At 35.1% G+C, this 20,914-nt stretch overlaps 1 protein-coding gene across 1 annotated transcript in view; it reads right to left on the bottom strand.

Moving 5' to 3' along the window:
• CPA3 (carboxypeptidase A3) overlaps positions 1–16,409 on the bottom strand; it is a 25,421-nt gene extending 9,012 nt beyond the window's left edge. Inside the window, 12 exon segments of the mRNA XM_006917466.1 lie at positions 1–125; positions 1,138–1,213; positions 1,215–1,229; positions 2,225–2,317; positions 2,320–2,337; positions 3,646–3,747; positions 4,771–4,872; positions 4,986–5,053; positions 5,056–5,081; positions 13,331–13,456; positions 16,146–16,247; positions 16,342–16,409. The exon segment at positions 1–125 is cut by the window's left edge and continues 40 nt beyond it. Coding sequence (XP_006917528.1) covers positions 1–125; positions 1,138–1,213; positions 1,215–1,229; positions 2,225–2,317; positions 2,320–2,337; positions 3,646–3,747; positions 4,771–4,872; positions 4,986–5,053; positions 5,056–5,081; positions 13,331–13,456; positions 16,146–16,247; positions 16,342–16,409 — 921 coding nt within the window.
• Positions 16,410–20,914: the final 4,505 nt, after the last annotated feature.

Genomic DNA, 20,914 nt, shown 5'->3' with positions numbered 1-20,914 from the left:
GATGTAGGCCTTGATTGATTTCAGATGGCTTCGAATGAATTCAGTGACAGCTTTCGTCTCCTTATCAGATTTTGGAGCAGGGCCCCAATAGTTCTCCTTGCATGGGTTTTTAGTGTTAGAAAAAGCTGCAGAGGGCATGGATGGATGAGGTCACCATCTGCTCCCCATCAATACAGGCCCCACTTCTTCTGATGCAGAGACAAAATCTTTAAAATATTTTAGTCTCCCAAGTTTGCAGGGCTGCTTCAGTGTCTCCGGCATCACAGTCACTGCAGACTAACTTTGTACACACAATTCAGTGTGTAACAGACAGCCCACTGGAGTATTCTTAGCTTTTTTTTTTTTTTTTTTCCTGCCTTTTCCCAGAATCACAGACTAATATATCAAAAGTAGCCCAGGGCCTGCGGCCAATAAGTCCCAGTTCCATTCAGCCCCAGCTCTAACTTTTTAGGGACTGGTGTAAATTACCTTCTTCGAGCCCATGTCTCCTCAACCTGTTTCATCAGGCAGCTCTCAACTGGGATAGTTGCTATTATTATATTCATTATAGTAGAATAGTATTAAAAGCTGAAGTAGTATTTTTCACAAAGTTAGGCAAAAATTTACAAATTGGTGTAGTGGTGATTTTTCTTTGAATATATGTGATAATAAAGTAATACTTGTGTAGCAACTACAGTGTCATCTGATGTAGCAGGCCTTTGCTTATTATTGCATTTCCATTAAACCTTTTTCTTTGCCTCTGGTGTTTATTTTCACTAAACATCTGAAGAGCTACCTTATGTTGGTTTTAACCACTGGTGTTTCTCAACATTTTTCAAACCAGGAGGAGGGACCTGAGACCTTTCATCAGATTATCTGAACTTTTGTACATCTGGATTGTGCTTGATTTTTAGCAAGCTAGATATATTAACTGAGAGATGGTTTGATAAACAACCCTGCCCTCCACTACCTCCTACACAACGAAACATTCATAATACTTCTTTGGTAGTGATGATTATCTTTCATTTTTTTTTTAGATTAGAAAATTAACGCTCACCCATGGAACACATATTTTTACTGAAATAAGTAGGTGGTTTAACTAAATTTGGTATCTAAACACTTTATGTAGCTACTGTCATTGAGATCAAGTCAACTCACAGTTCCATGAGGCATTAAAGTTCCTGTTGAGGTCAGTGCCGATGCATTTGGAGTTTTGGTTCTTGGAATGATTTTTTTCTCCACATGCGATTCTGCAGGATTCAATGATGGAAATGTTTACAGCAGATAGATTTGCATTTTTCGATTTGTCATTTTAGATTCTCTCTGCAAGTGTCTACAGCTTTATTTGAAATCTATCTAGTTAACCTGAGGCTCTTTATTATAAAGAAAAAATATATTGTTTTCTTATAACTTGTAATATTTTTAGAAACATAGCTTTTTATATTAGTAGGCATTGATAAAATAATTCAGTTAGTTTTAAAAACTAACTGAATTGATAAAATAATTCAGTTAGTTTTAAAAACTGTTAATTAGTTTTCAGTATTAGAAAATGATCAACGATGTTCTGAAACTACCTATAGTTTAAATTATAACTTCATTACATCTTTCGCCATATATATATTTGGATATAATACAGGTCAAATTGTGACTGTTGGAGCATAATTTTTAGTAAAGAACTTGATGTGATAGTATCTGGCTGAAAGTTTATTATTAATCTTATTTAGCAATAGCAGAGCAACAAAGTATCCTGTTAAAAGGGAGACAGATATCTGAGTCACTCTTTTATTTTTGATACAATTATTCCTCCTCAAATTCTGTCCCAAGTTGATGGAATAGAGTGACTTTTGCTTTGAAGTCAATGTATTCATAATATCTTTACATGACTTGTATTCGTAGCTAGAATATGCTTTTGCCATGTCATATAACATACATCATACAGCATATAGCATACATCATACATCATATAACATATAATTCCTTTATAATTACTGCTTTATTTCATTTTTTCACATTACCAGTGTCACTAGCAAATATTTCATATTATTTCAAGGACACTTATGCAACTAGGATATTGTGCTTGCCTTAGTCTAAAATTGAGATTTAAAAAAATATACTTTTCTGAATTGGAATTAACTGGTTACTCAAATCTTAAACTTAATGCATGACAATCAGCGTGCATTAAAATCAGTAAATAACAAACAGCGTGCATTAAAATCAGTAAATAACAAACAAGAAATTACAGCACCTGTGTCCATGACCAAATATATCCATCAATGTTGAACATAGGAAGAACATAAACATTCATTTGGTCTAGGAGTTTGGTCATGATTTTGTTTTTTTTCCATAAGTTTTGCTTGCCTGTAGGTTTAGGGAAAAAATAAGCGATTGCTATAAAATTTAGCAACCATGTGGAAAGTTGTGGTTATAATGATAATAGCTACTGCTCCTTAAATCATTTGCCTAAGGTCACGTGATTTTAAACATATTTCCCCTACACTGTACACAAGTAAATGACCTATATAGATAATGGGAAAAAATGACACTTATTCAAACTAGTAAAATTAATTGAACCAAACATTCTTTAAAGGATCATTTAATTATTGAGACTTGTGGCATTCTAAATGTAGCATACCAAGATACATTTCATAGGAAGAATAGAGGCCAAGTGAAAATTTAGCTGTACAACTCATTTTAAATGGATTATTTCCCTCACATCCTTTAGGTAAACATGGATTGAGTCTGTAGACATAAGAATATATAAATATTAGCGAGGATTCATAAATTAATTATAAATAAGATTAAATAAAAATGATCTATTAAAAAAACTCAAGTTGATCAATCAATTTTTTCTCACATCTGACTGAAATTTCTCCAATTATCTGGACTTTCTATGGCTACCTAAAATCTCTCTCATCATTCTTGGAAAATCTTTTCCAGGAACATCCGTACTGAAGCTAAGAGTTGTCTTGTAGTCCTATGATGTGTGCTCCTTTATGGATTGAGTAAGAGGAGCTCTGGGCTCTCATCTGGAAAAGCGGAAACAACTGAAGGGATAAATCAGTTCTACTGGCAGATTCTTTCCTAGTGAAACTATCCATGCAAGTCATTATCATGCATATTCTATCGGTGTGTTGAATACAAAAGCTGAGGAAAGAGAAAGTTAAAAGATAGTAAGAGTGAGAATACAATAGAAATAGAGCGAGAGGAATTACAAACTCATAAATTTTTTAAAAAGTGAGTTATTTTTCTTTTGGAAAGGAAAATTAAATATAAAAATTCCAACTGCATGTGTAGCCAATGAAATGCCTAAACAGGAACTAAAGGCCTATGCTTTGAGTTTACTGAAAAGAAAGGCCACATCTGCAGGTAATAATATTAAGATAATTTCAGATTTTTCATTCTTAACTCCAGGAAAAACTCATATTGTAACCAAAAAATAATTATTTTATTTTTATAAACTTTCAGCTAGAGTTCAAGAAATTTGAAAGAAGGTGTCAATTTTATAAAAATTGAATGTTGAGTAAAATCCAGAGCATTTATTTCCTGACAGCACCAAATATGAGCTCTTCTAGGTAAGTGGAACTGCTCTTGTTTGGAAAGGGGTGCTCTACTCAGTGAAGTGCTAGAGATCTGATAGTCACAGGAGAATCATTCCAATTCACTTACCTGATAGACAAACCATTGACAGAAAGCTGGGGAGATCCATTCTTGTGCATGAATGCCACAGTCCATAAAAATAGCCTTTTTTCTTTCATCATTTTTCCCAATCTATTTAAAAATAAAGTTGAGATATTATTTTGCACAAATTTACACATTGATCACTTGTTGTCCAATAACTCATTCATATTCTCAAAGAAAATTTCCCCTGTCTCCTGTTGAATGAGTAACTCTGTTAGCATATATTGTTCTCAGGGAAAACCATGGCATATATCCTTAAACATCTATACATAGTTCATAGTCTATTACATAGTATATTTTTCAAAAGTTTTTCCTACTGTCAGAGTTGCTTTTAGGTTTTTTTTTAAAAATCACAACCTATTGTTTTTGTTTTTTAATTTTACTGCTAACATTCTTTGGTTTGAGAAATAAATTATAAAGTTCTTTTGTTTTTCTGTCTTCATAAACTGGGGATGTTTTACTTGCAGTGGAAAGATTTTATAGTTGCGTTCACAGTGGGGAGAAGGACTAGTGGTTGGATATTTATATGGATATTGCTTTTAAGAGAAGTTAGATTTGTTTTGGGTGGTTGGAGAGAATGAATGGTTGGGAGGTCAGAATAAGGAAGGGATTCCCAGTTTTTAAGAGAATGCTTCAGGGAGTGTGTCTTTGGATGCACAAAAATCCAGCAGAAGTTGAATGACAATTGTCGCTTCGGTTATAGAAGGGAATCCCCATCAACATGGGTGGAAATGCCTATGATTCCGTGATTATTAAATTTCCCTTTTCTTCATGACATTTTAGTCATCAGTTTCACTGAATTTTAATGGATGGAAACCTGTTTTATACATCAGGGAATTATAAACTCTTACAGTATACATATAGGATAAAATATTTGTCTGGATTTGTCCATCGTGTCTGACAAATAGTTTAATCAGGGAGTTTCTTGGTTCCATCTAAAACCACCTGTCACTTTTATTTTTGAATGGCTGTCTAGAGCGTAAATGTTCTTCAAAAAAAATAGTAAGACTTTTCATTGTATCAAAATTCACTGAATGTGTCAAAAAAAGAGCAACTTTTAAATTCATGTTTTCCAACAATAATAAAAATTGCTAGTTCCTGAATTATTTTTACCTTGAGAACATATAGTGGATTGTCTTCAACAGTGTTTCCAATTTTAATACGAGAGACCATTTCAGGACGCTTATGCACCATTTTTTCAGTCCAAGCAACAATCTTAAGAGCAAAACCAATTTTAGGAATTAGAATAAAAGAAAACTAAATGACAACATGTTTTTATGTTGAGGATAACATTTTTTTTTTAGAAGCACAGGCATTATATACTGTACCTTGTCCCAGTTGTATTTTGCATAGCTGTGCCTGCCTGAGATATCTTCTTTGACATTGAACTGTTTATCTCTTCTTGTAGCTTATGAATCAAGATTCTGTTTAACAGGGGAATAATAAAATCCACATTTACCAAGGAAAGAAAAACACAGTTATCTTTCAGTTGCAAAAAATTTCTTTCTTTATCTTAGATCAGGTTTTCTCTGTTTCTTGATTATTTTCTAACCATTTCCTTTAGACATGTCATGCATCTGGCTTCATATCTTCCCATTTGTCTAGAGCTATGCTGTTTAATATAATCATCTATAGCCACACATGGCTATAGGCCACTTAAAATAGGGCTTGTCCAGAAGTAGAGATTGCTGTACGTGTAAAATATCTTACTAATAATTTATATTACATGTTGAAATGATACTATTTTGGATATGTTGGCTTAAATAAAATACTTTGCTAAAATTAATTTTGCCTCTTTTTATTTTTTAATGTGGCTTCTAGAATATTTAAAATTACACATGTGGCTCAAATTATACTGCTGTTGGTCAGCACTGTCACTCCCAATCTTTCTTCAAAGCACACACACATTCACAAACACACAACGCAGGCAACAGTGGATATTCTTATGCGTAAATTTACTTATTGTTCCTGTCATTTCACACTTTGAGAGCTGGGAAAACTTGAGTAATTATAATAACAGTAAGCACTTACTTGGCACTTACCATGTACCAATCATTGTTCTAACCAACTCATGTATATTAACTAAATCTTCACATGAGATTATTATCCTCATTTTACAGAAGAGAAACTGAGGTATAAAGTGTTAAAATAACTTGCCCATGGTTACAGACCTAGAAAATGGCCAGGCTGGTTTGAAGAGGGTGAAAAAAGATGCAGCAAGAATCACTGGGAGGCTAGTGTTGGAGACCAGAAGGCTTATGTCTCTACCCTCTTATCTATTTTCATCTCATCACCTCATTGAATCCATGGCTATAGTGGTATCCTAATAGTCACCCATATTTGTATCTCCAGTTACAGCCTCTCCCTTGAGCCTGCCTCTCCCTAATCTCTTCCCCTTCTCCTTTTGGCTTTCACATCCAACTGTCTACCTCACATTTTCATCTGGACATCCACTTACTTAATATGGTGCAGATACTGCTTTATACACATTATTTTATTTGGTCTTGTTAGTATTCTTGCCATTTTATGGATGGTGACATTGTTACTCAGAAAGCTTAACTACAATTTGTGTGTGCTGGAATTGGAAATTTGAATACCAGTTGACTTGTCTTCACGATTTATGCTTCAAAAATACCAATATGATGACAATCATATTCACAAATTTTTTTTAAATATTTTGTCTGTTTAAGGATTTTCTGTTGTGCTCTATTGATTGTTTTCTTACTCTTGTGTAAGCATCAAACCATATTTAATTATAGTTTAAATGTTGAATTTTAACATTTTTTAAAGTATCTCCCTATTCTTGTTTCCAAAGTTTTTGAGTAATTTCATGTTTTTAATAATTTTTTTGTCAGAATCATTTTAGAAATTATTAGAAAAAATGGACTTTTGATTAGAATTATATTGTTATGAATAAGTTTGAGAAGAATCTTATTATTAATAATAGACCACAATATAGCTCTTTTTGATTCTTCAGTAAAATTTTGTATATATTTATTCATATATTTTTTATTGGTCTTGTGAATGGCTCTTTTCTCACTAAACAATATCACTGGTTATTATTTGTATATTTAAAAACTTATCGATTTGGTTATACTTATTTATTAGGCACTGTATTAGTACAAAAATTATCCTTTTACTTCTAAGATTTTTTTTTAATTATGTCTTTAAGGTTTTCTATGTAGTTATTCTGCAAAAATTATACTTTCTACATTTTTCTAATATTTCTTTTTTTTTTTCTTCATTGCATTGGCTAACTTCTCTGAACAATGGAAATAAAAGGGGTGAAAGAGGGTATTCCATTTTTTTTCTGGTTTTAACAAGAAAATCTGTCTTTCACTATGAAGTATAATATTGATTTCCATTTTGAGATTAACATACCAGTGTTTATGAGATCAAATTATTATTATTATTGTCCATTGATGTATGGTTGCATTAAAATTTATTATTAGATTCCTTAATATGTTAAATATTATGTTGCAGCCACAGGAGATTCACAAACACTCTCACAAAAAGCCTTGTTTATCTAATTTTAGATACAGTTATAAAAAGTTTGTTTAACCTTGGAGAAATGCATTGGACAAAAGGAAAATGACTTAAAAAGGAAGCATACTATCCATAGGTAATAGCTGACAGCAAAAAACAAAAACAAAAAACAAAGTAAAACTATCTAGATAGAGGACTTAGGAAACACAGGGGTCAGATGTAAGTCCAAATGACCCAACATATTTTAGGAACTAAAATGGTCCTTAAGGATATCATTCCTTTATAGTAATGAAAATTTGTATTGATAATGATAATCACTCAACAAAAGTAAACTATATTCAGTGTACTCTTTTTCAGGATAGATAAATATTTCTGTGAAATATTTAAAGTAAAAGGCTTTTTAAAGTTGTATTTATCTGAACAATTTATTTAAATTATCTTACTTTCCATTAACATCATATAAAAAAAGACAGTACCCTACTTTTGTTGATGAAACACATATGAATTTTCCTTCTATTAGAAATGAGTCCTATGTAGGAAAATGCTATCTATTTTTAAACATTTATTCTAGTCATTACAGACAGTATCATGCACTCTTTCACTTCCATAAATCCTGTCAAATAAGAAATCAGGAATCTAGTGGGAAGAGGCTCTGTGGTCAGACATTCTTGGATTTCAACCCTAGCTCAACTACTTAATACTTATGGTGATCTTGGGCAGGTTAATTATCTCTTTGATTCTTGGTTTATTCACTTTCGCAATTGTACCGAACATGCCAGGCAGGATTGTGCTGAAGATGAAATTAAGTGAAATATGAAATGTACTTGGCATGCCATAGGCACTCAGTTAATTTCAGTGTAATAATAAAGATGAGTCACCAAACTGACACAGTTTTAACGTGCCTTTAAACGACGCTTTCTTGGTATGTACTTTTTTGACTCTGATTTCTTCAATTTCTTGTGATACTGAACTGTGACACTGCAGCACCCACTCCACTTGTTGGTTTTTTTCTTGCTGATCTGAGTTTGGAGGCAGAACATAAATGAGGTATACTCCTAATTAGAGTTTATTTAGCACATGAGACCAAATACTGCTCATGAATATTGATTCCCATTAACAGCACTGACAAGCACATTATTATGTACATTATATGCAACTCACTGTTTGCTTGGCTTTTGACTTATGATGAATCTGGGATTTCTGAGGAAAAGAAATTATGACAACCATTTTGGAATCGGGTAGGACATGTTGCGCTAAAACTCAGCTGAAGCCTGAGAAGGTTGAGAATTATATTTTGGGTGGTCACTACAGACATAATTAATTGTTTTAAGCTCTAAAAAGGGCATTAATAGAAATAGAGGAACCAGGCAAAAAAGAAATTTTATGGTCCCAAAGGTTGATTTCTAACACAAGAAAGTATTAATCACAGGAAGCTTGTATCATAGAATATTTTTAGACTTAAACATATCAATTTAGCTCTTGTGATAACAGCAGCAAAAGAAAATCATGTGAGCTAAAATACGACCTTTCCACAAATGCAGCTGCATGAGGACATCAGAATGGTGCCAGATTGTTGCTGATAGGGACTAAAAATTAGGCCTAAGGCTGAAAATTAAGTACTAGAGCCAGATGTTATTTTCATGAGCCCTTTCACTAACCAGCAGGCAGGTTTAGGCAGTTAAACCAAATTACTTTCTCTCAAATATAACTTTAGCTCGCTAATATTTGCTTAATTTATTAAAAATATTTCTAAATGTTGGTGAAAGGATAAATAATTATTACCGAGGATTTAATAATATAAATGATAATGCTTATCCAGTCTTTCTTATGTGTCAGGCACTCTGCTCAGGATGGTATTTACATTTTATCTTTTAATCTTCACTTCAACACTATTATTTGGGTACTGTTATCACCCCCATTTGTACAGAGGTTAGGTTCCTTTCCAAACTTCTCACAACTGATAAAATACAGAAGTTGGGATTGGAACCTAGAAATGTCTGACCTTGAGTTGTGAACCATTACACAACAATGCCTCCACACAAGGAGTGAAATCCCTGGATATTGCCATCAGAATTATAGTTTTCGTAGTCTACTGAGGCTTGGGCTAAATTTGCCCAGATGACCAGCTCTTCTAGAAACCTGTGTCTTAATGTCAAGGAGCAGATGAAAAATTCAGAAGAGAGATAAGATCAATCCCATTTTGACAATTTCAGGGTGCCCTCCTGCTGCTGCTTTTAGAGAAAAACAAAGGAATGGAGAACTGTGGGCTAGTGTAGAGTAGTCTTTCTTTCCAAAGTTTTTCTCTCCACGGTTTCAGTTACTTGCAGTCAACCATGGTCCAAAAATATTAAACAGAAAATTCCAGAAATAAACAATTTGTAAGTTTCAAATTTCATTCTGTTCTGAGTACTTCACTTCATCATTTCACATTATCACAGGAAGAAAGGCGAGTACAAAATAATAAGATATTTTGAGACTACATTCATATAACTTTTATTATAGTATATTGTTATAATTGTTCAATTTTATTATAGTTATTATTAATCTCTTATGGTGCTTAATTTATAAACTAAACTTTACCATAGGTATATATGTATGTGAAAAAACTTTGTGTGTGTGTGTGTGTGTGTGTGTGTGTGTGTGTAAGCGCAGTGGGGAAGGATGTTTCAGGGAGGCAGAGTCATTGTTATGGTGCCTTATAAACTGTTCTGGACTGCCTCCCTCCCCCATGCCCACATTCTGGCAGGATATAGACTACTTAAAAAGCATGATTTCAGGTTCCCCATAACTCCCTAAATGGGTTACCATGTATCAAACCCAGCACTTACTGACGTGGATTTCCCAACATTTGAGCCATACCTCAGTGTTGGATAATAAACTTTCAGGCTCCAGTTTATTTACTAGGAGGGAAAGGGGGCATTTGGTGATAGCTTCTAATTATCTCCTGTTGCACAGTGTGTGTGTGTGTGTCTCTGTGTGCACGTGCGTATGCAATTGTGTAAACATGTATAAGTGGTTTTCTTCCCTAGATTTAATGGAAGTAAAGGAAACAGGCAAAGAGTGATTTTATGATCCTAGTCAATTTTCATGAAAACCCTATGAAACATTATTTTAAAGATGAAGAAAATGAGTTAGAAATTAAATAAATCACCAATGTTAAATACCTAATGCACAATTTAAGTGGCACTGGACCCAGACAACCTCACTCCAGAATCCACATTCTTACCTACCACACCCTCTACTTTCCACTAAGACTAACCTCTCTTCAACATTTTTTAGCAAGTATCAACATACTTGTTTTACTCTTGGGCAAGTAATATATAAAAGTGTAGAGCAGAAAGAAAATGAGTGGAATGAGACAGAATGATTTATTTGATTGAAATACTTATTTTATAGGAATGTATTTATTTGGAATATGAATTTGTGTCTAACTGAACATTATTAGGCAATTAGGCATTAATATGAAGTATTGATGATTGCTGTACCAGTTTGGTATAGATCTTTTTTGCATTTACCACATAATCTTATGTGGATCTTAATAAGATTCTAGTTAATTAATTATCATTTGAATTTTATGTTAATAGTGGTATTCTGAATTACCTTTCATTAACTCTTTGTTTTCTAATTTTATATTTTGACTAAAGAAAAGATATTCTAAAATGTATCTAAAATACAAATATCTAAAATACAAAAAAATTAGTAAAAACACCAGGGTTTTTAGCTGCTGAATCTAAATATGATGTCTGCCCTTTTAGGCTCAGTTCGATGGATGTGCTTTATTTTAGACATTTATTTGCCAGTCTGTTCAGGTTCTTAGTATATACATATTATTTGTTTTTTGGATTTGGCCTTTTATGATTTTGTAACAGTACAAATAAAAAGGGAGCAAATATGCTACTTTAAAATCAAATCTGTCTTAGTAATTTAATTTTCTGAAAATTAAAAAAACATCACACACAGATGCTTTAAACTAAATAGTGGTTTATATGCACTGTCTAATGAAGGGTGTCTAAGTAAATCATTGTGTCAAACCAGCCTCTTAATGTGGTTTTATTCAGACTGGTGCCTGGGTCCAACCAGATGTTTCTGTTCTTAGAACCCTCTTCTGTTACTGACTGACACCAAGTAACACATATAATTAATATGCAAATAAAATTATCTATATAATTAGTACTTAGAGACAAGATTTTAAATAGTTCTTGTCTGTACAGATCATTTTACATATTTATATTTCTGAGGAAGGTACCTATCTAATTATGTGGCTTTCCCACAACTGTGGCTAATTTGGACCAATTTCTAGAAATCATGTCCTAATTAGATCAAACTAATTTTTATAGTTAGTTTAACACTTTGATTTTTGATGTAGATAGCAAGGAAATATCTTGGCTTAAGGCAAAGTGAAAAACACACTATTTCTGAGGGTCTGAATTTAGACCTCTGTTTGAGTCAGAATTGTTTCAGGCTGGGAGAGGCTTGTAGAGGACCCAGAGGAGAGGGCTGATGTAAACTATTTGATAAAATGAGAGGATGTCAGCCACCTGCCTAGGTGTCTTCTGTCACAGCGATTTGTTCCATTATCCATACTCATGTCAAGCAACTAGCTTTTTGTTTACATTACCAGGATATTAAGGAAAACATAATACTTCATTTTTACCCTGCTGTTCAAACCAAACTATACAAAATTGGCTAGCTAGAATTTATTTTAGCTTGGACTGAACACTTTGTAAGAATTAGTTGATCACAACAATCCAGGTCAGGTGTATATTAATGAAGTAGAATGAAAAGTGTAAAAATCAAGGCACACATTTGAGAAACCTGGCTGTGAAGTGAATCGAGAGACACAGTCACCAGGGGGGGTCCATAGGGTGGAGGGGCAATGTCTTTTAGATGGAAGAATCAAGATGTCATCTGAACCTTGATATAAGCAGAGAGTCTACAATGTACTACTAGTTTCTGCAGTCTTGAAGGTTTATTGCTTTAAAAGAGTTAAATGCTGATGCAAATTAATTTTGAATACATTTTCCCCATTTATTAACTTCTACATTTGTTTCACATCCCTTTTCAAACAACAGCAAAAACAAAGACAGATCAACGGCCAGCTACTTTTTAAGCCATTAAGCCATGAACAAGAGTTTTTTTGTTTGTTTATTTACTTGTTTTATGTATGTGTTTCCTTAATTTCAATAGGGTTTATATTTATTAAGGATATTGTAGCAATATTATAAATATAACCAACTCATGATAAGTAGCAGTAAATCCTGCTCTGCAATGTATTATAGAATCTTTGTCTCAGCGGGAAGAAGAAGGCCTTTTGAGCTACAGCACTAAGTTAGGGAGCAGGGGCATGAAATAGCAAGTCAGAAAGAAAGAACTAGTGCTTGGCAGTGTTTTGAGTGGTGAGGATCTCAATGAAAAGGAGTCCTGGGATGATGAGGACTGGGAGAGTTAAAATAGCACCCCTTAGTACATAAAATCGCTAAACGTTTGACAATATAAAAACACATTTGTATTGTGTTGATTTGTAATAGTCATTGTTGGGCTCCCTTCTTGTTCACTGCTCCAGGGCCCAGACTGTGCATGAGCCATGGCTAGTGCTCGATACATTCTAATTTCTCCTTATTTCTCTGTGGCACCACGGTGACTTATTTTGGCATCTTTGGCCATTAAAAAATTCTCTCCTCTTGGATTTAAGTCTTACTCTATTGCATTGCTTTTGCTTTCTCTGAGGAAGAATTTCTTTCATAAAGATTTATTTATTTAGTATATATTTTACATTCCCTCATCTCTGACTTAAAGATGAGAACTGTTATTTGGGTCTCCTTTTATGTATCAGGAGAATTCAAATACAAAAATGTTATGCTGGTAGTCACCGGTAGTGCCTGATAATCTGCCAGGGTCGTGATGAACATGGCTAAACCATTCTTGCCTGCTCATGTGCACTCTGTCCTCACTAGGGGCTGGTTTTGGAGATGGCAGATGTAGATAATTGTCATTCTTGCAGATCAGAGCAAACATAAGATGGAGTCTGAGTAGCCAAGTGTGATTTCAACACCTCTATAAGCAGGCCTCAGTAATCTGTTTGGAAATCATTTTTTTCCCAGTTAAAAAATAGTACTTCCCTTTCAATTTTAAGACTCCCCAAACTTTGAGTATCTAACACATTTTAAGACTGAATAATAGGACTTACTCATAGTGTATTTTATTTTGATCCAAGGCAGACTGGATGAACTGGAATTTCTTTTCACTAACTTGGAAATCCACTGTCATGTTAGCAGCTACATGGTGAGTCGCATCTGGATACCAGAAAGTCAAGCTGTGGAGATGAGGTCAATGTTAGTCACAGCTGTTTGCTCACTCGACATACATTTATTAAGAAATGACTATGTGTCATACATCACGTAAGGAATTTGGATTCAGTGTGACTAAGGTATGGACCCTTCTCTTAATAAGCTTATGAGATTTTTGCAAATATATTTAAGAACTGTTCGATATTAATGAGTGGGAAAGAAATCATCTGTACCGATCACTTTTACAGGAGCATAGTATCTGTAAATACAAAAAAATATGATCAGCTTTTGGTTAATCTGTTTGCTTCTATGGTCTTGGTATTGATTGAGGTTGTTTCATAATTGATTTAACCACAGCATCTGTCTCTAATCGGAATTATAGATTAAATATATGGCTCCTTACCCTGCTTCCCAATCCAGCCCTCAAAACCAAATGTCCCTGTAAACGCTGGAATTCCTGGAAGGTTTGCGTCCAACAGAAGGTGTAATCTTCAGCCCTCTCATTTTTATAGCAACGTCCTTGGGAAAGTTCCTAAAACTCTTTGAGTTTCAGTTTGCTCCTCTAAAATATGAGGCTAACAGGGCTCCATTGGGAGTCTTGTGAAGATTGTGAAATAGCTATGAAGTCTGGGATATGCAGACATTTAATAATTGCTGATTCCCTTCTTTTTCTCTTCCTCTCGCTGAGAATTTCAGAAATTTGGTAAATGGGCCCAGAAGGATAGCATTTAGGTTAAGATAATTTTGGAAAATTGCAATTCTTGTTCTTCAAAACTGCACTCAATTATGAAACCCAATGAAATATAATTCTCCAACCTGGGAAATGTGAAGGAAATGCTGAATTTCCACTCATCACACCAAGCTTGTGGGTTTGTCTAAGTCTACGTGGCTGTTTTGAAGTTCAATTCCACTCTACCTCTAGGTCAATCATTATGAGACAGCTATGAACTAACTAATATTTATTGGTTTATTTTGATCACAAAGCTATAGCTGAATTGGACATATGAGAGATGGAGTGTGATTTAAAGGTGAGTTAGCCAGGGCCATCTAATCATAATAGTAGTTTCTCTATTCTAACAGGGTAATGTGGAGCAAGAGTTTAGGACTCAGTGAACTTTCATGAACATTTATTAAACAGCAGGCACAGAGCCGGATGCCACCATTATAGAGGCTAATGAAGGATTTACGAGAAGCAAGAAGCCTAGTGTGAAAGACAGCTATGTATGCATTTCCAGTGCCGGGGAGAAGCATAATGTACTCCAGGAGCACAAAAAGCCATCCAGACTGGGTCATGAGAGGTGATGGGCAGAGAAGACTTCTGTAGGAGACACTGTCTGAGCAAGGTCTTAAAGAATGAGAGTTAGCCAAGTAAAAAAGGAAATACATTCCTCCTGAGAAAAGGTGTGTAGGGCCAAAGTGGGTGAGTCTTGGTGCTCATGGAGTTTGAAGGGTAAGAAAGGGGGTGGGAGAGGAAGAGGTTGCTGAGGCTGGCAGTCTGGCAGATCACGAAGGACTTTGAATGCTACACTAATACCAATAGAAAATGCTTCTCCAGTGCTTACTATGGCTAGGCCCACTTCTGAGCACTCCCTAAATATTAGCTCACTTAGTCTTTATAACAACCTTAGCAAGTAAATATGATTATTATCCCATTTGATGGAGAAGGAAATTGAGACCCAGAGAAGTTAAGTAACCTGCGTAAGGCTACAGAACTGCGATTGGAACCTCTGAAGACCATACTCTTTCCATACTTGGCTACATCTCATGAAAAACTTTTAAGGGAGGAATGTAATCAACAAGTTTTAGAGACAGCAATCAGGTTGCCCCATGGACTGGCTTTGTGGGAGAGAGGACTAGAACCCTGAATTCTAGAGGAGGGACTGGCTATTGAAATTGTTCCAGTAAAAGGTAGAGCCAACATGAACTTGACAGTAGCAGGGGAATGGAGAGAAAAATATGGATTTGAAAAACATTTGGGAATTAAAGTAGGTGCAACTTTTGATTGACACGATGTGGAGATAAGGGTGTGTGTGACTAGGATAAATCCCAAATTTGGTCCTGGGTTTAAATCTGATGTGTAATCTTGATCATTTAATTTATTGTCTTTGAACTTCAATTCTTCTGTTTTAAGCATGTTAAATTATGACACTAACATTGAAAAATCTGCTGGAGAATTTGAAATGATGTGCGTAAGGTGGCTGGCATGGTGCACCTTTTGCATGGGAGCAGCTGAATAAATGATAAAATGATTACGTTAACATGTTAGATTTTAAAAGATTGATCTAACTTTAAATAAGAGTTCCCTGTTCCTGGAAAGGGTCACATCTTGATATTATCAGCCAGGTCTTTAATGTTATCAGTTAATAACATTAACAGAAATTAGGCTGCTGGTGAAGATGAGGGTGGGAGTGAGCAAAATGAGGCAAAGTACAAGCAAGGAGGGAAATGAGGCCCTCATGAAGCTGTCAAGGACATCCCCTTATTTCACAGTTTCAGCTAGAAAAAGTTCTTGTTTGCAAAGCTTTTGGGAAAGAAAGTGGAAGCGAAGTGGTAATCTGGGGAAAAACAAAACAAAACAAAAAGGTAGTATTGGTAATTGGCTCAATTATCCAAGTGGCTCCTGCCACTTCCCCTAACCTTAAAGCTGTGTAGACAAGGCTTCTATGTCTTTGGGCATTGAACATAAAATAAAAATGAAGCAGCTTTTAAGAGAACAGAAAGAAAAGGTAAAAATGATTTACCTTATTGGTTTTGGCTAAGTCCTTTATGATGTATGCTTGGTTTTCATCCTGGGGCTTCACGTGAAGCACCTTCTCCCTTTAAGAAAGCAAAGGATGAAAAATGTGAGCTGTAAAGAAGCATTCTTTAATCTTCTCACACAGAGACTGGAACACAGGGTGATAAGAGTTACCTGTCAAAGTGGACAGGAGCAATCGCAAGGGTGGTAACAATCAAACCTATGGGCAGGATGAACCGCATGGTTCTTCTTTGCCTGCCTCCAGACCCTCTGCCAGTTTTATGCCTCAGCATTTATCTGAAGGAGCAGCTGATTTCCTCTTAGGGTTCTGGTGGATGAAACGTCCCGCCCCCCATCCCTGCCCCAGCCCATGTTTCCTAGTTGGAGAGTAAGAGGTAGTTGGGGTGGCAACACTAACACTGAACGCCATGCTAATTGTATACCTTTTACGAAAGGGAATACCCATTTTACAGATGGGGTGGGAGGCAGATTTCTTTTTTAGCAAATAATTTGTCCAAGTTAGCAGAGCTAGTATGTCCACAGAGCTGGGATTTGAACCCAGTTCCTGGTTCCAAAATACTACTCTACCATATGCTTGAATTGAATGATGGAAGGAACCAGTTTAAATTTACACTTGGAACCTGAAATGAATTTGGGTATCTGGCCACAGAACCTTGGTGGGTGCTCCTTAACAACATAAAATATATTTTTGAATCTACATTGTAAATTGCTGAATTAAAAACATGTAAATTATAAAACATTTCGAATATACAAAAATACGATAAATAACCTGGAAAAAATTGATGTGTTCATCATCTGGATTTTATGATGGTTATACGTTTGCCATATTTGCTCTTTACCTCGCTTTGTAAAGAAGTAAACATTACAGAAAAAGCTAAAGCACCCACATGCCTGCTCCTTTTCTCTTCTCCCTCCATCCTCAGAGGTAGCCCCTATTCCTAAAGCAGCTTGAGAACTCATATAGGGCAAGATAACATTAGCTGCTTTCTTCAGGGTCTGGATGCCCAATAAATGCTCTTGAAAAGCTGAATTAATAAAAGTCATTTATAGGCCATTTAAAACAGTCTCGTGTGTGTGGGGTGTCTGTAATATTGAACACAACTCAATTTATTATGGATTATTTGAGAGAAGGCAACACCTTTACCTAGAATCATAGGTAATCTAACAGAGTGAGTGAATTTATCTAATCAGATAACTTATTAGAATTTCCTTTTAAAAACTACCTCTTCACATTGACAAATGTATAGGTGGTCACATATGAAACTTCTCAGAGTCATGGATGCATATTTTTATTATCAAAATGATATTTTGGGGGAGATTATAAATTATAAGTAGCAACAATAGCTTCATTAATTTCTATCTGATAGGCATGCAATATATGACTTTTTTTGAATGCCCCCAAAGGTCCTTTTGCCCCAGTCTGCATGTAAGGAAGAGGAGGGTTTTATAAATGGCTTCACGTTTTTGACATTAGACAAACTTATCAGCACTAGAAACTTCCAAAACAAATTCTTGTTTCATTGCTTCTTAGGGCATGTTTGGCCGGGGTACAGAGGAAAAGAAAGACCTTGACTTTGGACTTGGATGTAACCTCAGAGCAGTTTCCAAACACTGGACTTCACCTTGAGCAGGCTGCCTAGTCATTCTGGGCCTTGGTTTGCTCATCTGTAAAATGGGGACACAAATCTGACTTTAAAGAGTGGCTGTGAGTGCTAAATGAGATAGCATATATAAGGGACTTGTTGAATGATAGGTAATAAAAAGGCATACCCATATCCTCTAGACAGTTGATAAAATCATCAGGTTCTGTAAACAGACTTACAGTTGACCAACCGTCAGACTTCATAACTGATAAATATCAGCATATATCATGTGGCAAATTAAAATGGTGGCTGTGGCATTTAGGGGTGAAAAATCTCTGTATTCGTAGACTACTTCAAAAAAATTATTTTTTATGTAGTAGCTTTGCTTTTTGGAATTTTATTTTCTGATTCTAAAAGTAAAAATGCTCATTGAAAATAATTTAGTAAAATACAGAAAATTTGGGAGGAGAAAATAGAAATCAGCCTTAATTCTAACTTTCTGATATATTTTCTTAAAGCCTTTTTCAGTGTGACTAGTTTTAAAGCTGTGTAGAGAAGGCTTCTATGTCTTTGTTTTTAGGTCAAGTAGCAAAGACACTTCTATTTTATTTTGGGATCCAAGTAAATGAAAGATCCTGGTATCTCTCAGGATAATACTCTGATGATAAATAAATATTTGACTTCTTAATATCTGTTGCATATTGCCAGTTCCCTACTTCTGGAATAGAACATAAACATGTGATGCTTTAAAGACCTCTCACTCTTCCCCTATCTATTTAGGCCTTGAAGAACTGTACAATAGATGGATTTCAAGAATATACTGGAGTTTTTTTCTCAGAATGGGTATGATTTCTTGGCAATAATTCAGTACAACCTTATATTACTGCATCAAGATTTATAAAAGGTCTTGGCATATGTATGGAGTAGGATAAATAGTTGTTGGGACATCATATCATTTTAGGATTGACTATATAAAACGATATATCCCATAGGTTAAATTAATCTCTTTAAAAAGAGATTTAAACTTGAATGCTTCACATGGCAGTAATTTTCCATCTTTCTGGATTTTTGTATTCCTAGGGTTTTTCAGTAGTGTATGTCTAGCCATGGTTTAAAACATCACTTTATTTTTTAAAACTATGCTTTTCTGCATAGTTTTTTCAGACATCATTACAAAAAATATTCTAGAAAATGAAAGCAGAAGTTTTCTTGTGATTTATTAGAATCTTTCAACTAATTCTCTATCTTAAAGTCAAATTCAGTAAACTTCTGGAATACCTTTAGACAGTCCATAAAGAATACATTGAAAGAAAAATTTTTACCCTTAGTCGTGGATATTGGATTCTTTTTTTGTTTCCTGTCTTAATAGAAATATAATAGACGATTAGTTGCTTGTTTTTACATTGTACAATTCAATGAGTTTTTTTTCAATTATATTATTGGCATACAATAATATACCAGTTTCTGTTGTGTAGCATAGTGATCAGAGATCCACATAACGCACAGAGCGATCACCCCACTAAATCTAGTACCCTTCTTCCCCCTTACATATTTATTATGACATTATTAACCATCTTCCCCATGCTACACTCTACATCTCCATGTCTGTTCTGCAACTATCCACTTGTACCTCTTAATCCCTTTGCCTTTTCTTTTTTTTTGCTGTTGTTGTTGTTGATTTTGTTCTTTAGATTCGATATGTATATGAAATCACATGGTATTTGTCTTTCTCCATCTGACCCATTTCATTCGGCGCAATACCTGCTAGGTCCCTCAAGGCAATATGTTTTTCCATCCCCTTTTAGTTTGCGTGTGTCTTTTAATCTGACATGAATCTCTTGTAGATTTCTTAACATCGAAACAAAACTGCCTTGTAGAATGCTGCAGAAAACTTGTCTTCATTAGTTGCAGCAAAGGTGGCATTTCTGGACAAAGATCTGGGTGTGTGATTCAGGCAGTGTCAGACGTGGCTAAAGGGGAGTGACGACCTGCTCAAATGAGATGACCTGCGAGGCTCATCAAAACCCCATTTGGCACCCAAATAACCTCCTTAACAGTCATGGTTCTTCCTTCTCTTCCTTCTATGCCTGAAGTTCACTGACCAATTTGTACAGGATCGCTGGCCAAAGCAGATGAACACATGGGATTTGATTCTAGGTATGTAGAATTTCCAGAATCTGGACTGGAAAACCAATTTTGCTATTTCATAGCCAAACCATTGGAGAAAGGAAAAATTCAGAAGGCTGTTCCTGAGCTGCTGGTTAGTTGCTCCTTTGGGGAGATGAGAACATGGAACTGAAGGAAGGGCCTAGAGCCTGTCCTGGGCTCTCAGGCTGGGAGAAAGTTAAAGAAGGGAGCATGAGTGGTGCCCTCACAGCTGGTGGGCAAGGTTGGGCAGGGCCCTCGGCAATCTCTGGTCAGCCCGACAAGAGGGATATGGATGGCACTATTGCGCTGGGAAGGACTAAGGCGGACTCCTCTTTCTTTTTTTTTTTTTTTTTTTCCCCTTGGTTCAGCTTAGGCAAGGAACACTCCTACACTCCTAGCCAGTTAGTTGTTAACTTTCGGTTGGCAAGAGATATAGCAAAAAGGTCTTTGAGGCAAGAAATCTCAAATACACAGGATGTTAAATGAGAATGTTTGTGTATTTGCTTCCCTAATCTTTAATCTTCTTCTTAAAAATTTCTTGTAATTTTAGACAAAGCCCATACATATTCCTGATTTTTATTTTAAAGCACTCAATTTAGGGACTTCGGAGAGTTCTTTATTATTTACTCACATGACTTCTGAACTTAGGGCCACGGGACCCCTCAGATAGAGTGCTAGATGCAGAGTAATTCCTGTGGAACTACCTATGTATTGAATAATATACCTCTAGCAAGAAAATCACTCAGGTAACTACTGTAGAGTTAGCCCTCTGATTCACAGTATGGATGTATAACTTAAGTAGAATGGGGGAAAGATAATTTAGCTAAATTACATCTATTTTTAAATTGCCATCAATCCTGCTTAAGAATTTATGGGAATTTCTTTTTTTGCAATTAAAGATGCCTCTTTCTCTCTTCCTGTTTAAATAATGTATTACTAAATTATTTAGGAAATGATTGCTTGATAAATTGTAGCAGCTGCACTGCTACCATCTA

The sequence above is a fragment of the Pteropus alecto genome, unplaced genomic scaffold (genome assembly GCF_000325575.1).
Source record: "Pteropus alecto unplaced genomic scaffold, ASM32557v1 scaffold75, whole genome shotgun sequence".
In the NCBI taxonomy this organism is placed as follows: domain Eukaryota; kingdom Metazoa; phylum Chordata; class Mammalia; order Chiroptera; family Pteropodidae; genus Pteropus; species Pteropus alecto.
Note: the sequence above shows the minus strand (reverse complement) of the source record. Positions and strands in the feature narration are given on the sequence as shown.